The 16180-nt window shown below is 34.5% G+C and overlaps 1 protein-coding gene across 1 annotated transcript; it reads right to left on the bottom strand.

Annotated features, from left to right (window-relative positions):
* Window positions 1–9540: 9540 nt before the first annotated feature.
* Window positions 9541–10460, bottom strand: LOC107022262. The gene is made up of 3 exons (XM_015222926.1): window positions 10302–10460; window positions 9705–9866; window positions 9541–9612 (listed from the first exon to the last, which is right to left on the bottom strand). Exons 1-3 carry the CDS (start codon window positions 10458–10460, stop codon window positions 9541–9543), a joined length of 393 nt encoding a protein of 130 aa, XP_015078412.1.
* Between the last annotated feature and the right edge of the window lie 5720 nt (window positions 10461–16180).

The following is a 16180-nucleotide window of genomic DNA, read 5'->3' as shown; positions in this document are numbered from 1 at the left end:
TGTATTGGTTAGGTGAGTTATGAGTTGGCTTTGCCACCTGGTTTGTTGGGTGTTCACTTGTATTTCATATTTTCATGTTGAAGAAGTTTCATTAGGGTAGTGCTAATATGATTCAATGGTATCAAGTGTAACTAGATTAGAATTTGACTTTTGAGGAGGAGCCGCTAACCATTTTGGATAGGAAAATTTAAAAGTTGAGGTCAAAGGAAAATGCTTCAGTGAAGGTTTAATTGAAGCATTGTTTGGTGGAGGAGGCTACGTGGGAGACCGATTCAGACATCAGGAGTAGATATCCTTAGCTTTTTTAGTGTTCAAGTGTGTTTTATTCTTTTAATGTTCGAGGACGAACGTTTGTTTAAGTGGTAGAGGATGTAATGACTGGCACCGGCTAGGTAGTTTTGAACATTAAGACTATTTTCACTCTTTCCGTAGAAATTTTCAATAGAATATTGAACTATTCAGTAAGTATGAGTATTTAGTCAATGAATATAGTTGAATAGTAAATGGGTCAAATTCATAATTTAATTAATACCCTTTACCAATTAATCTATATAATTAACATATATCGATTGTATAGAGAAGTCAACCTCCTAAAAAATATACGGATCCTCTAAGTCTTGGCCAGAGCATACCTAGACAGCTGATAAAAATGAGTCACATACTTTATAATTGTAAGGTTATCCTGCTTAATTCTCTCAAACCACATCTAGCTCTCCTCCCTCATGCTTTAAGGAATGAGGAGGCCATCAAATGCATTGAAAACACCTCCCGGATTATTAATGGAAATCCAACCAATAAAGATCCCAAATAGACTCTTCACCACTCTCTCATTGCCCCAACAGTCTCTAATAAATCTCAACAAGTGGTCATAAACTCATAAGATTTTTCGTTCTTGCTACCTTGAAAATGGGGTGAATCCATCTTCCTTACCCTCTCGTACTTGCATTACTCATCCTCTGTAACAAAACTAAAAGTTCACCCTGAACCCCAATTAAAGATATGGTATCACCTTCAACCATGGGACCCATTGTTGGCCGCCCCATCAGACCCTAAACCACTCTAACCTTTTAGTGCTCTGGGTGGTGAGCCCCCGATCTAGTCTATTGCACTTCCATCCAAAGTAAATCTCTCAAGTACACCCAACACCCTCAATAATGTTTCCTAAATCAAGAGTATGGTTGCGTACTCTTGAGTAACCTAGTCCTCTCCCACATCAATCTCTGTCTTGGAATATACACCTCTACAATGACCTCTCACTAGTGTCATTCCATGGAAATGACATGTCATTAGTTACACTCTACGAGCATGGCCTCTAGATCGGGATGTACCCCTAGCCCTAAATCAGGACTCAACAACAAGATCAAGGATTTCCTCCCCTCCTATATAACCAATAGTAGATATTTTCCTTGCTATTTGTCAAAAGAATACGTGATAACTCAATATTAGCAAAGGCAACCACAACTGATAAGAGGAATGAACAAAGAAGAAGTTTCCTAACAATCTTCACAACCACTTTAAGATAACATATGAGTCTCTGTAACTAGGCTCTAATATCATTTGTCACAACCCAAAAACATATGCGATTACACTGTTCTCATCCACCAAGATAATTCAGCCTTAAACCCCAACTTAAACGATAATGTGGAAGTAAAACAAAGTGAAAGAGTATCATAATCTCAAAATGCGGCTAACATAAAATCAAATATAACCCCCAAACATGATTATCTATGTACAAGCCTTTAATATATTAAGATAGATTCAAAAGAAATACAAGTCTCGATGTCATTGTTTTTAGAATAGAAAAAATCATAATAAATTAGTAAGAGGTGATTGTCGAGATGACAAGCAGCTACACAAAAATTCTCCATAATAAGTCTTACATGTAAAAGAGAAGGAGCAATCACAATGTTCGAGATTGTAACCTATACAACTATAGAAGCAAGGGAGTGAGTATAAAACAACATAGTACTCAGCATGAAAACCAATAACTCAAATTAAAGCAATATATAATATCGGTGCTCCTAGTACTCCAACCGAACCTCCACAACTACAACCTGTGCAAAATCAACCCAACTTAACTGTTCACATTTCATATAACACATAAAACATATAACGACACTCCAATGTATACAGGTCACCAATACAAAATATCATAAACATCAATTGTAATTTCCACAATAGGCACTCATAAGGTTTAAACAATGGTAATGATGCAATGCAATGAGGTCAAATGTCAAGTATAGTAGTGCGTGTTTTTCCTATGATACACAATTATTGACTCAGTTTAGAACCCATAGGGGATGCACACAGTCCATGTATAACTATCTTTCCTCCACATAATCATCAATCACTAGACCCATTTCCCCTCAGCATTGTCGGGACCATTTCTCATCAACATAATAATCACAATAGATCTCATCATAGTGTTGAACTCTTACGTCCGTAAGGTGTTCCGTCAGTTTTTAATTAAGGGTGGTTTGGTTTTTTCCTACTCAATTAACCTCTAAACTACATTATTTTTCCATATAACTACTAACATTTTGCCTAATTTCTCTCATTTACTCAATTCTCCTAAATTCCTCAAGTCTTCTTCTTTGAATTCTCAGAAGATCTCTCAAGATCGAAGAGCAACATTCCGGAAACTAGTAGCCTAAACTAGAGTCTAACACAAAACTAAAAGGCTTAGCTGAAGCTTAATGTTAGGGTTAAAGCCTAGAAAATACCTCCCCATACCTTAAATTCATGTTTTTATGTAAGAACATCAAAGGCTAAACCCCAAGGACCAACTATGGGTCCTTGAGGAAAAATCCTAAAAAGTGACCTATGCAATGACCCACGAGGCCACCTACGCCCCGTAGGTCAACCCACGCCCCGTAGGTGGAGGTCGTGGTTCAAGTCCCTTGAAATGAGTTATACACCATGGACCCACGGACCTTTAGAACGGCCAGTATGTCCATTCACGTACCTTAGGTCCTAGGTCGTGGGTCAGACCTGCAATGATGTCCAATTTCATCTAATATAGGGGTCTTTAGGTAAATTCCTAATTAAGTTAGTTTTATGTAGGGTCGTTTTATATTGATTTACGAGACCTATATAAGACTTCTAAAGTCATTAACTAACAAAATAACACTTCCTAAAATATCAACTTCCCAAATCAATATTAAACCCTCTCCAAAATCTTCTCCCTAGAACCCCAAGGAAGAAAAGGAACAAGAACAAGAAGAAGAAAAAGATCCAATTGGGCTTGAAAAAGGAGGCTTTCTCACACTATTTTGTTGTATTTCTTCACCTAAGGTATATTTGTCTTTGATTCATGGAATTATTTCATCTATGAAATCCTCAGGCTCTCAATTTTAAAGTAGGATATTCTCCAAAACCTAGGTTTTTCACTCCAAGACATGGATTCTTCTAAAAACGTTTTCAATGATTTCATTACCTTGTATTATGATTAAATTATTGTTTTATGGTGGTTTTATGATAAATTTTACCATGGATCCATGAAATCCCCATATCCCTAATTTATGACTTTGTGATGTGGGTGAATTGTAGTAAGGTGAATTCTATGGAACGGTACTTTTTGTAATTTAGTTATTCTAATCATGTTATTATCCATGTATAATGAAGTAACCCTAGATATTGTTGGGAAAATGTTATCCTTGATTCAAGAAGGGTAAAACATGGGAATTGTGCCAAATTGTTGGCTTCATGTATAAACACTTCATGAACATGATTATAATCTAGTTATTGTGTTAATTAATTTTATGGATTGTGTTGGATAGAGGGTAAGACACTCCATGCATGTAAATTCTTTTCAACACTAAACAAGTAATTGTGGGAAGTAATCCTTAACATTGAGTGGATATTAAATATAAGATAGAGGCTCTCCTATTAAGAAAGGTTGGCCAGTTTCTAAGGTCAATCTTATGATATGGAAGCTCCCCCCCCCCCTTTAAGTAAGATTGGGTTTCTAGTAACAATCTTTGTATCGCTTAACTATGTGCCCTCATAGGTCTTTAGCTAGTGGATCAACCTAAAAGCTAATATATTTAGTTTTACCTTCGGCAAGTAAGACACCTCTATTCAGTGTGGGATTTGACACCAGATTCTATGTTAAGATCCCATAGTCTATGTCGGTTAAGGCTTATTCCCAAAGTAATAATGAAGATGAATTATTAACTATGTTTGCTCAAGTAGCTTTACTTAGCATGGGTAGGATTATGGGATTACTTATACATGGAACAAATAAAATTTGAGGGTGTTCAAAGTGAATTTCTATTATGATGTGATGACTTATATATTGAATGTACTCAGAATTATGCTTTCACTCTACTTTTCATGATGATTCTTAAATTTGTCAAAGTGCATGCTCTTCAACTAAATTTTCCAGTTTCAGAATATTTTCATGGTTTTGTGCATGACTATCATACTTAGTATATCTTTTGTACTAACCCATAATTCTTCTACTTTTTTCCACAAAGTGCATGTTTCGCTGTTTAAGGTGTTCTTCCTTTGATACAAGCTTGGATTGACTATTCTCCTAGATTGTGGTGAGTTTTCATGGATCCGAGGACGAGTGATAACTTAGGGTTCTTTTCATTTCATTGTATTTGACTTTTGGATTTCTATTGCAAGGGTTGTGACCCTATTTTAAGACTCCGACTGTAATAGGTAGCTAATGAGACAATGTCTAGACTTCCGCTTTGTTTTATGACAACTTATTAAAGACTTGAAAAATATGTTTTACCTCTTTATTGTTCTTTACTTATGTGATGATACGCTAAGTTGCATACATGGTTCATTAGGGGCATTGTGTGCCTTGTTACGTCTAGGGAGTACCCTTCGGCTGGTATTAGAAAAAAATGTTTAGAATGATTCTAAGATGATGTCACATAAGCCTCGTCTAGTACAGTATTTTTCATGAGTGTGAAGCGTGCCACATTTATGAGTGAGAGGTTATAAGGTTCTTAGGAAATTTCACTTCTTTCATTATTCTTGAGTCGTACCATAAAGTTTAACTCTATAAAAGTCCCTCTTCTAATGATTCTCTTGTGTATTTACAAAATGAATACACGGAGAAAGAATGCTAGGTGGGTGGTAGAAGAGAATGTGAATAAAGGAGTTCCTCGAGGAAATCAAGCTATGGTTGCTCATATGGCCGAAAATGTGACTCAAGAAGAGTTCAAATCCACTATACAAATGATAACTCAAGCCAAGACGGCTCAATCCTAAGCCGTGACAACTCAAGCCCAAGACATGATGGCCCAAGCCAATAGAGATGTTGGGCCTCGTGTGAATCCTAATGTGAACTCTACGGCTTTGAGATTCAGGGATTTTTCTAGGATGAATACCCCAATTTTATTCATTCTGAGGTGGAAGAGAATCCCCAAAGGTTTATTGATGAGGTTTGCAAGATACTTGGTGCTATGGGGTGTCTTCGGAGGAGAAGGACGAGATAGCCACCTACCAACTAAAATATGTAGCTCAAATTAGGTATGAACAATGGAAAAGTGGGAGGCTAGTATAAGCGGGTCCCATAGATTGTGAGGTGTTCAAGGAAGAATTCCTTGATATATTCTTTCCTATTGAGTTGAGGGAATGAAATATGAAAGAATTCATAAACCTTCGACAAGGGGGGATGAATGTGAAAGAGTATTCTCTCAAGTTCACCCAACTATCCAAGTATACTCCAACCATGGTGGAGGAATAGAGAGCTACAATGAATAAATTTGTGATGGGAGGGTCAGACTTGGTAGTCGATGAATGTCATTCCGCAATGCTTATCCCACGTATGAATATTTCAAGTCTTATGGTCCATGCCGAACAAATTGAGGAACAAAAACTCAAGCAAATGAATTTGTAGGTGAAAAGAGATAGGACCGGGGATTGGAACTTCTCCAATGCTAAGTTCGATGGGAAATGTCAACAAAGGTTCAAATAGTGGTTTTACAACCTAGGTTCTTCTAGTGCTTCCCTAAAGGTCAACAGGGTTAGGTGCCTAACCCTACGCCTCAGTAAGTATATGACAAGGGAAATCCTATGGCAAAGCAAACTTATGCAAAATATGGAAAGAAATATGATGGAAAATGTTTAGCCGATTTCGATGTTTGTTATGGTTGTGGTAAGACTGGCTATCAATTGAAGAATTTCCCAACACTTACGGCCAATGGGTGAGAAGATAAGCAAGCTCCTCCAATCGGTTCAAACTCTAATTCTCAAAAGCAAAATCGCTTTTATGCCCTTTGATCCTTAGAAGACCAAGAAAGCTCCTCGGATAAGGTGATCGGTATGTTACAAGTCTTTTTTATAAATACATATACTTTGTTAGATATCGATGCCACTTTTTCCATTGTAACACCTTTTGTGGCCATGAAATTTAAAATATTCCGCAAAGTGTTATTGGAGCCTTTTTTGGTTTCTATCCTGTTCGGTGAGTCCCTAGTGGCTAAAGAAAGTCTATAGAATTTTTCCCATTATTTTGTCTTATAAATTACATTGGTGGATTCAGTGGAGCTACAAATGTTAGATTTTGATGTTATTTTGGATATGGATTGGTTACGTGCATGATATGCCTCTATAGATTGTAGGACTTGGGTTATTAAATTCCAATTTCAAAATGAGCCAATTTTAGGGTGGAAAAGGGGGAATTCTATCCCTAGAGGTCAATTTGTTTCTTGTCTCAAAGCTAGGAAAATGATCTACAATGGGTGCACTTACCATCTTGTTAGGGTGAGAGATGTTGAGTGCAAAACCCCTTATCTATTGTCGATCCCCATAATGAATGAATATCTGGAAGTCTTTGCCAATGATTTGCTAGCCATTCCTCCCAGAAGAAAATAGATTTTGGCATTGATATTTTTCCGGATATGCAACCTCTCTCCATTCCTCCTTATAGAATGGCTCCGGTCGAGTTGAAAGATTTGAAAGAGCAATTGAATAATTTACAAGATAAGGGCTATATTCGTCCTAGTATCTCTCCATGGGGTTCTCTAGTGTTGTTCGTTAGAAGGAAAGTTAGGTCTCTTAGAATGTGCATCGACTACTGTCAATTCAACAAAGTGACCATTAATAATAAATATACCCTTCCAATAATCGATGATTTGTTGGATCAACTCCAAGGGGCTAGTTACTTTTCAAAAATTGACCTTCGTTCGGGCTATCACCAACTTAGGTTGAGAGGGGATGATATACCCATGAAGGCTTTCCAAACTAGGTATGGAACTATGAATTCCTTGTGATGTCATTTGGACTAACTTATGCCCCAGCTACATTTATGAACCTAATGAATAGGTTGTTTAGGAACTACCTTGATATATTTGTTATTGTGTTTATCGATGATATTTTGATCTATGCAAGGAGTGAGGATGAACATATAGACCATTTGAAGATTGTATTGCAAGTCCTAAAAGACCACCAATTATATGCGACATTTAGTAAATGTGAGTTTTGGTTGAGGTTCGTAGACTTTCTTAGTCATATTATGTCAAGCAAGGGTATTGAGGTAGATCCTAAGAAAATAGAGGTGGTCAGGAGTTGGCCTAGACCCCTAAATTCATCCGATATTAGAAGATTTTTGGGTTTGGCCGGTTACTATAGGAGGTTTGTTGAGGGTTTTTCCTCCATTGCTTCTCCATTGACAGCTTTGACTCAAAAGGAAGCTAAGTTTGAGTGGTGAAAGGCTTGTGCGAAAATATTCCAAGAATTGAAAAATAGGCTTACTTCCGCTCTAGTGTTGACCTTACAGGAGGGTAAGGATAGCTTTTTGTTTATTGTGACGCCTCTAGAGTAGGTTAGGGATGTGTGCTTATGCAACATGGTAAAATGATTGCCTATACTTCAAGGCAACTAAAAGTACATGAGAAGAATTATCCAACCCTTGATCTTGAATTAGCGCCAATAGTGTTTGCTTCGAAAATATGGAGACACTACTTTTATGGGGTCCATATGGATATTTTTACTGATCACAAAAGTCTCCAATATGTATTTACCCAAAAAGAATCTTCGACAAAGAAGGTGGTTAGAACTTTTGAAGGAATATGACACGAGTATCCTTTACCACCCCAAGAGAGATAATGTTGTAGCAGATGCTCTTAGTAGATTATCCATGGGTAGTGTGGCTCATATAGAAGATGAAAAGAAAGAGTTAGTTCTAGATGTCCATAGATTGGCTCGATTAGGTATCCAACTAGTGGATTTGACCCAGTGTGGTTTCACGATTAATAATGGCTCAAAATCGTCCTTTGTGGTGGTTGTGAAGTCTAGACAAGACCTTGATCCTATATTAGTGGAGTTGAAAGAGTTGGTACTCAAGAAGTCCGTTGAGGCTTTATCCCAAGGGGTAGATGGGGTACTTAGGTACCAAGATCGATTATGTGTCCTGGATGTTGATGGGTTGAGGAAGCAAATTTTAAAAGCGGTTTATAGTTCTCAACATTCTATTCATACGTGAGCCACCAAGATGTACCGTGATTTATGAAAAGTTTATCGGTGGAATGGTATGAAAAAAGATATCGCGAGATTTGAAGCCAAATGTCATAATTGTCAACAAGTTAAGGTTAAGGACCAAAGGTCGGGAGGTTTGTTGCAAAATATACTAATTCCCACTTGGAAGTGTGAAGAACTGGACGCTTGTTGAAAAATATACCAATTTCCACTTGGAAGTGGAAAGATCTGGACATGGATTTTATTCAGGATTGCCTAGTACCCGAAGGCAACATGACTCTATTTGGGTCATTGTTTATAGGATGACAAAATCAACCCACTTTATTCCCATCAAGGTTTCTCTTTCGGCGAAAGATTATTCTAATTTGTACACAGGGGAAATAGTGAGGTTACATGGAGTTCTTTTATCCATCATTTCGGATCGGGGTACTCAATTCACTTCATATTTTTGGAAGTCTTTCCGAAAGGGGCTTGGTACTAAGGTGAAGCTTAGCATTGTTTTTTACCTTCAAACGGATGGTCAAGCAGAGCGCAACCATTCAAACTTAAGAGGACATGTTGAGGGTGTGTGTTATAGATTTCAAGGGTAATTAGGATGAACACTTGTCATTAATAGAGTTTGCCTACAATAATAGTCACCGCTCAAATATCGGTATGGCTCCTTTTGAAGCCTTGTATGGTGGTAGATGTAGGTCTTTGGTTGGTTGGTTTGATGTAGGTGATATTTCTCTTATTGGTCCCGAATTAATTTATGAAGCTATTGAGAAAGTTTGCCATTATAGAAAGGGTGAGAATGTCTCAAAGTAGGCAAAAAGTCTTATTCCGATATAGGATGGACACTTTTTGACGTACCATTTTTCTATTATTCAAAAGCAATATTATGATTTGAGAACTTCCAGGGGAGGAATAAGATCGAATAGTTTCCCTATGCATGGGTCATAGAAAGGAAAGATCTGCATTATCCGAACTTGTACCTCTATTGAGAGGAGTGTAAAACCACCCATTAGGATATACAAATGATGTCAAATAGTATACTATCTCAATGTTCGAGCTACTTTAACAGTAAGGTGTTAGCACCTCCATTTGTTCTTCTTCTCTAATTTATTTCCTTAGTGACAAATTCGTACAACCATTAAGATGGAAACAGCCATAAGACCCAACTATATACTCTTTCTGACGAGTTACACATTACAGGTTCACATGAAAATGCACCTGTTTAACTTAAACTAAAAGTAAGATTAACGGAATCATCAAATGAAACTAACCTTTGAAGCTTGGTCCGACCCTCTAGATGGAAGATTTTCGACAGGTAACCTGCTCCAAATTTGGCTTTCCTTTTGATTTGCTTCAGCCAAAATCTTCTTCTCAAGGTCAAAATCAAAGTGAAATGTGCATTGAGGAACGTCTCCTTGTGGAGCCAATGGAGGCTATAAGAACGAAAATTGCACAAAAAACTATGTCAGGTCCAAATATGTTGTTCAAATTCCTCATTAATCAACCAATTATTACTACATTGCGATTCGTGATCAGAAACTAGTTTGGACGGTACATGCAAGGAAAATACTTCTGCAGACTATTTCAATGTGTGTATGACATGTCACATCTGTATTCTAACTTCTATACAACGAAATATAGAAAAGGTCAATTTTAGGGGCGGTTAATACAACAAAAGTCACAGGTTTCATAACGGAGGTGTAATTTGAAATTCTGGTATTATAGCAATTCTGATACCGATTTCGGCTGCAAAATTAGATATCAACAAATCAATATTAGAGCCATCGAAACAGATATTGGCTCTCAAATACACATATTTTATTCAGCTATAGTTTTAGTGGGGGAACATTCAAAGAGGTAAGACATACTAGTGGACGATGGTAAAGGCTGGATGGTTTACCGGAGGCTTGACCGTACATCGGACTGTGATGGCTGGGAAGGGGAAGAGCAGTGGTGGCCGGCCGGCTGTACATGGGCGATTGCGTACTGTAAGACGGTTCCGTTTTGTTCCTCAAATCATATGCCATAGAAGGAAATTTGAGTGCAGCTTTTTGGATTCTAAAAGGGGGACTCTTTTTCAATTACTTAAATTGTATGGCTCATGCTAAGTTAAAGGAAAAAATAGTTGCTACATTGACCTACTAACAAATATTTTACTCATTTATAATTTGACCCTATTATGCTGAAAAAAATCATATTTGTCCTTTTATTCTAACATTTATCCATTGACATACATTCCTTTTTTTAAAAAAGATATTTGTCTTTATTATTTAACGCAATTATTAAAGAATTAATATTTTCACTTCGATGATTTTATATTTACCATATTGTCTAACCATAGCGTTATTATCTATTTTAGTTATATTATGAAAATTCTTTGATTAATATTATATCTTTTTTATATTCTCCAATTAAAATAGTCTAAAAATAAATTATTTTCGTATATCATTATTCACTTTAAATCGGTTATCTATACTACACTTACACCATTCTAATGTTAAAAGAAAATCAAATATTCTATAACGAAAATTCTACCCATATAAAACTTCATGTAAATAAACATGTTTAAGATATTTTTAAAGCAAAAAAAACACAAATAAATAAGATCTACATATAATAAATATTTCATTTTTTTCATCATATAGTCAAAAATAAGAAAATATTCACACGAATCAATGAAATAATAATGCAATGTGAAATATTAAACAACAAATATCGAAAGGTAAGGAGATGTTGATTGAAATGACACATTGCTTGTTGTGGTTTTTATATTCTCAATCCGTTTATTAAGTGCATTATCAAAGAATATAGCCATTGTTCCTACCTATCCGACTATCAAAATTAAATCTTTTTTAATTTTATATTTATGTTTTGAATTCACAAATTTGAGAAAAAAAACAATATCATTTTCATGACAATTAAAAATAGTATTATAAATGTGTTAGGACCACTTTATATTTTATTGTTTCATAGAACATCCATGTTTCTATATTAATTGATAAACTAATCATATATGAAGGGGAAAATGCACAAGTACCCCCTCAACATATACCTGAAATCTCAGAGATACACTTATACTATACTAAAGTGCTATTACCCTCCTGAACTTATTTTATAAATAATTTTCTACCCCTTTTCGGCCTACGTGACACCATCTTGTGGGCCCAGCCGTGTTGACATTTTTTTTCAAGTTAGGGTCAAGTAGGTCGAAAAGGAGTAGAAAATTATTTATATAATAAGTTCAGGAGGGTAATCGGACTTTAGTTTAGTATAAGCATGTCTCTGATATTTCGAACAAAAGTTAAGGGGGTACTTATGCCTTTTCCCTAGATGAAGAGGTGAAATTTTGTTATACATAAGTAGTATAATTAATATTGAATCACAAAGATATATTCACTTATATAGAAGAAGAATCAAAAAAGAAGCGGATGGTTCATGTAGCAATAGAAGAGTCAGTCGCATCTTATGAAGTTTGAGCTTTCGAGATCTAATCGTAGCCAAAGTTTTTTTTCAGGTTTAGAATGACTGGTTTGAAAGGACCATGAAATATCAATTGTTCACTCATCTTCAAGGACATAGAGAATTTCTCGCTGATTGGCCTTTCTGAGCATTGCAAAATTCACCGTATCGAATGAAGATGCGGAAAAAAAACTGATTTAGACTTTAGTACAATAAATTTTTATGTATTTAACTATGGGGATAAATAATTTTATAAAAGGAATGAATGAAAAAGTGCGAAGAAAATAAATAAAAGTCATTAAAAAAAGGTGTTACATCATTTTGACTTAAAAAAATAGAGGGAGAAAAGTTAAAGATGTCGTACAACTTAAGAATAAAAGAACAATATGAAGAGGAAGACAAGAAGAATATAATATAAGAGGAACAATATATGATAACTTTCTTTCTTTCAAGTGTTATCGTCTACAATATGAACCTTTATGTCTCTATTTCTAGAGTAACATATAGGCATACAAAAGGTTAGTCATAAATGATATTATATTAACATAAATATAATGGAAGAAGTTATGGAGGTAAAATGTTATAAGAATTATGATCATAAATTAAGAGGTCATCTTCATGATGGAGGAAAATAATAAAGATAATTAGTCATAATAACTTCTTGGTGTAGTGGACATTCATATCATAATATTTTATAACAAAAGAGATTAAATTAACACCGTAATAATTTTATCATAAGACTCTACAATATTTTCCTCTGAATTTATTCCACTCTCTCACTCTATTATTATTTTTTGATCTTCCTCAAGTTTCTCCTTTATCCCTACAAGCACAAATTATCAAAAACTTTAGTTATTTTAAAGAGTTTGTATGATTTTATTTCAACCTTAAACACCTAAAATAATATTTTCTAACATTTATTTTACAAAAAAAATACAATTTAAGTAATCATAACTTGATTTAATTTGACACTGAAATTTTATTGATATTTGAGTTCATCTAAATAATTGACAAAATTATAAATGCAAAAGAAATCTAATAATCCATATTAATAAAAAAAAATGGAAATTTTCATGCTATAGTAAGAAAAGAACATCTGAATTTGAGATCAAAATAATTATTAAATAGAAAAATTTAAAAAGTTAGTAGACTTGTTTTCCAACGTTCCAATTATTAAAAATATCAAAAGATAAATTGAAGCTATCATCATTTATAATGGATGTTGGACAAAATAAATATGTCAATTTACCTCTTTAGGCTTTCTTGATCTTTTCATTTATGTTGTTATCAATGTTGTAAAGTATAAAATAAAAAAAAATTAAGTTCAACTTATATATAACAACATAGATGAAAGGTTCACTCATAAATAATTGAATCGATTAATATCACACTTTTCACTCATAAAATTAGGAAGAAAATAAATCTTACTAAGATAATCATGTAAGAAATTAGGGATAAGGAACAAGTATCCCTAGACTATAACCGAAATTTCAGAGACACACCTTAACTAAACTAAAGTTTTATTACTCCCTTAACTTATTTTGATCGGATAATTTTAAAACTAATACTTTTTGAGTATTTTATTTTAAATAGTTCAAAATACATGTTTTGTTATTTCAATGCAATTTGTAGATAATCATCATTTTTCTCAAAGTATTAGGATTTTTATCGGTTGTTATGTTTATATTATTTTTTCACAACCGGACCTTCAAATGTTTGTTATTTTTTTATAAAATCATTATTTTTGTTAAATTACATTTTTTTACATGTTATTGTTACATTTATTACAATTTTACATTGTTAATATGCACTTTGATATTCTACACAGTCAATAAATCCATTCAAATACGAATACAATTTGTATACACAGATATTTTATCAACCAATAATTTTTGGGCCACAATCTCAAACCCATAACTTGGGCCCATTTTGATACCAATTCCTATATAAAGAAAGGTTTGTCCATTCGATTAAAGGTGGTGGAAAGATTTTAGGGCTATTTTTTCAATTTTTATTTTATTGTTCATTATTTTTCGGTGACAAGTTTCACCTGAGTTTCGCCGGAATCCACCAAGTCCACCATCCAAATGACCCTAGTTTCTCGAACCCGTTCCTTTCTCCATTTTTTCCGATTGAAAGCTTTCCCACCGCGAAACCAGACCACAACCTCTATCTCCTTCACCACTCCAAGCGAGATACCTCTTTGTTCTCCCTCACAAAAACCAAAATCAAACAAACCCCAAACTAGACCCTTTCCATCTCAAAAGAACACTTCCATTTTTTCTAGACCACCACCAAATCACACGTTTCCCTCTCCGACTAGACCCAAAAACCCTGACCCCGAACCACCAAAGATCACCCGAACTCAACCCCAAATCCACCAGAAAATGGTCAGTCCCATACCTCTTTCCCTTAACGTTTTCTTCTTTCTTTTACAGGTATTTTGGCTCAAAGTCGAGCACCGAAGAACAACGAATAAACAAAAAATCAAACCCAACACATCAGCAAGCTTGATGCTCAAGGAATCAGATCATTTTTTTATGCGAACCTACGCCAGCTTCAATCCAACATCTCTACAAAACAATTTCGGCGAAGCTCAAAGCAATCAGCCGTTTTCAGCAATAGCAATAATCAGAAATCACCGGCGTGACTGCAACTCCGGTAACCTCTTTCATTTTGTTTGTCTTTTTAGATCTGGCTGGAGGGGCTCAAATTCCTGTCACCATTATTTTTAATTGTGTTCATGTTTAAGTTATTGACTATGTATTGATATGGTCTTTGTCGTTGATTTTCTCTTATTTAATACTTACTATTTTGGGGTTTGTACGTTAATTTTAAGTATTTTTTTCTATGATTTTAAGCATAGTTTACTCCGTTATATCGTGGCCATAGTTGTTGTTAGTTGTTCCAATTTACTTCTAGTTTTATGTTTATGTTGTTATTTTTTACTAACTTTTGGTGTTAATATTATTTGGCTATTTTTCTTTTATCTTATTTTTGTTTGTTAATATTAGTTGGTTATGAGTTATGACTGTATTATTTTCTGGTTGTATTTTCATATATTCATCCGAGTTTATTTTTTCAGCTTTCAATTATTGTTAATTATGCCTAAATATATTTTCACATGTTACTATTTTGAGGTTTGTATTGTTTTAGAAGGTTCACTGATTTTTTTTATTTTATTATTAAGTTGTTGTTGTTAAGTTGTTGCATATTAAATGCTAGTTATTTTTTGTCTTTCCGCTAATTAAATATTAATGGCTATGAGTTTCTCATGTTGTTTAGTTCATCTTTTTTATTCTTGGAAAATTATGATTATTTTTTTTTGACATTTCTTTCATTGTTATAATTTATCTTATTGTTGGTTGCTTCATTTCACATGTAGATTATTATTTTCAATTAAGAACATCATTATTAATATATTGAGACAGTGCATTTTTTTAAAATTATAACATGTTCACATTTATAAATTTACTTACTTTAAATTGGCCAATGAAAAAGCTTTCCGTCGGTTTTGAGGTCTCCCCAATGTTAAAAGACTGACGTTTAGTTTATATTTATATTTTTTATTGTAAAAGTTGGCCGATGAAAACCGTCAATTTCCAAGACCTCCCTATTAATAAGATGGAGTTTTGATTTTTAAGTTATTATTTGGATTATTAATTTTTATTCATATTTATTCATTATTAACACTTTTACCAAGTGTCTTTACAGTTACCCCGAGGTGCTTCCTATCGAAACTATTCGAATTAGGTTCAAACTATACTCTTATTTATTATTGTATATTATTGACGTTAGGCAAACTTTAGGTCATTTCTTATATTTTTTTATTTTATTACGTGAGTGTAGTCACTTAAAATTTATTAAATATAAATTTATAAATTTGTTGGGATTATATGTAACAACTTGTTTAGTAGGTTCGAGCAGTAAAAATTATTTTGAAAATAACTGACTGGGTCGACGGATCAGGCGACGGACCGTCATGGCCACGACGGACCGTCGAGGGTCTTCGTTCCAAAACACTTCAACTCTGATATCTGGGTACTGAGATCTCTCTGAACTTTGCGACGGAACTGCAGGACGGACCGTCGTAGACAAGACGGGCCGTCACAAACCTCTTTACTGAATTTGACTCTCTGAACTTTGTGACAGACCTGCAGGACGGACCGTCGCAGATACGACGGGCCGTCAAAGGTTGCGTAACCCCAACTGGGTCGGATTTCTGCTAAAGGTTTTAAAGGGGTGTTTTGGACTATTCATGACAAACTTTATGAAATTAGTGGGGTAA

This window comes from Solanum pennellii, chromosome 6 (genome assembly GCF_001406875.1).
Source record: "Solanum pennellii chromosome 6, SPENNV200".
Taxonomy (NCBI): domain Eukaryota; kingdom Viridiplantae; phylum Streptophyta; class Magnoliopsida; order Solanales; family Solanaceae; genus Solanum; species Solanum pennellii.
The sequence above is the reverse complement of the archived record's forward strand: the minus strand, read 5'-3'. Positions and strand labels throughout refer to the sequence as shown.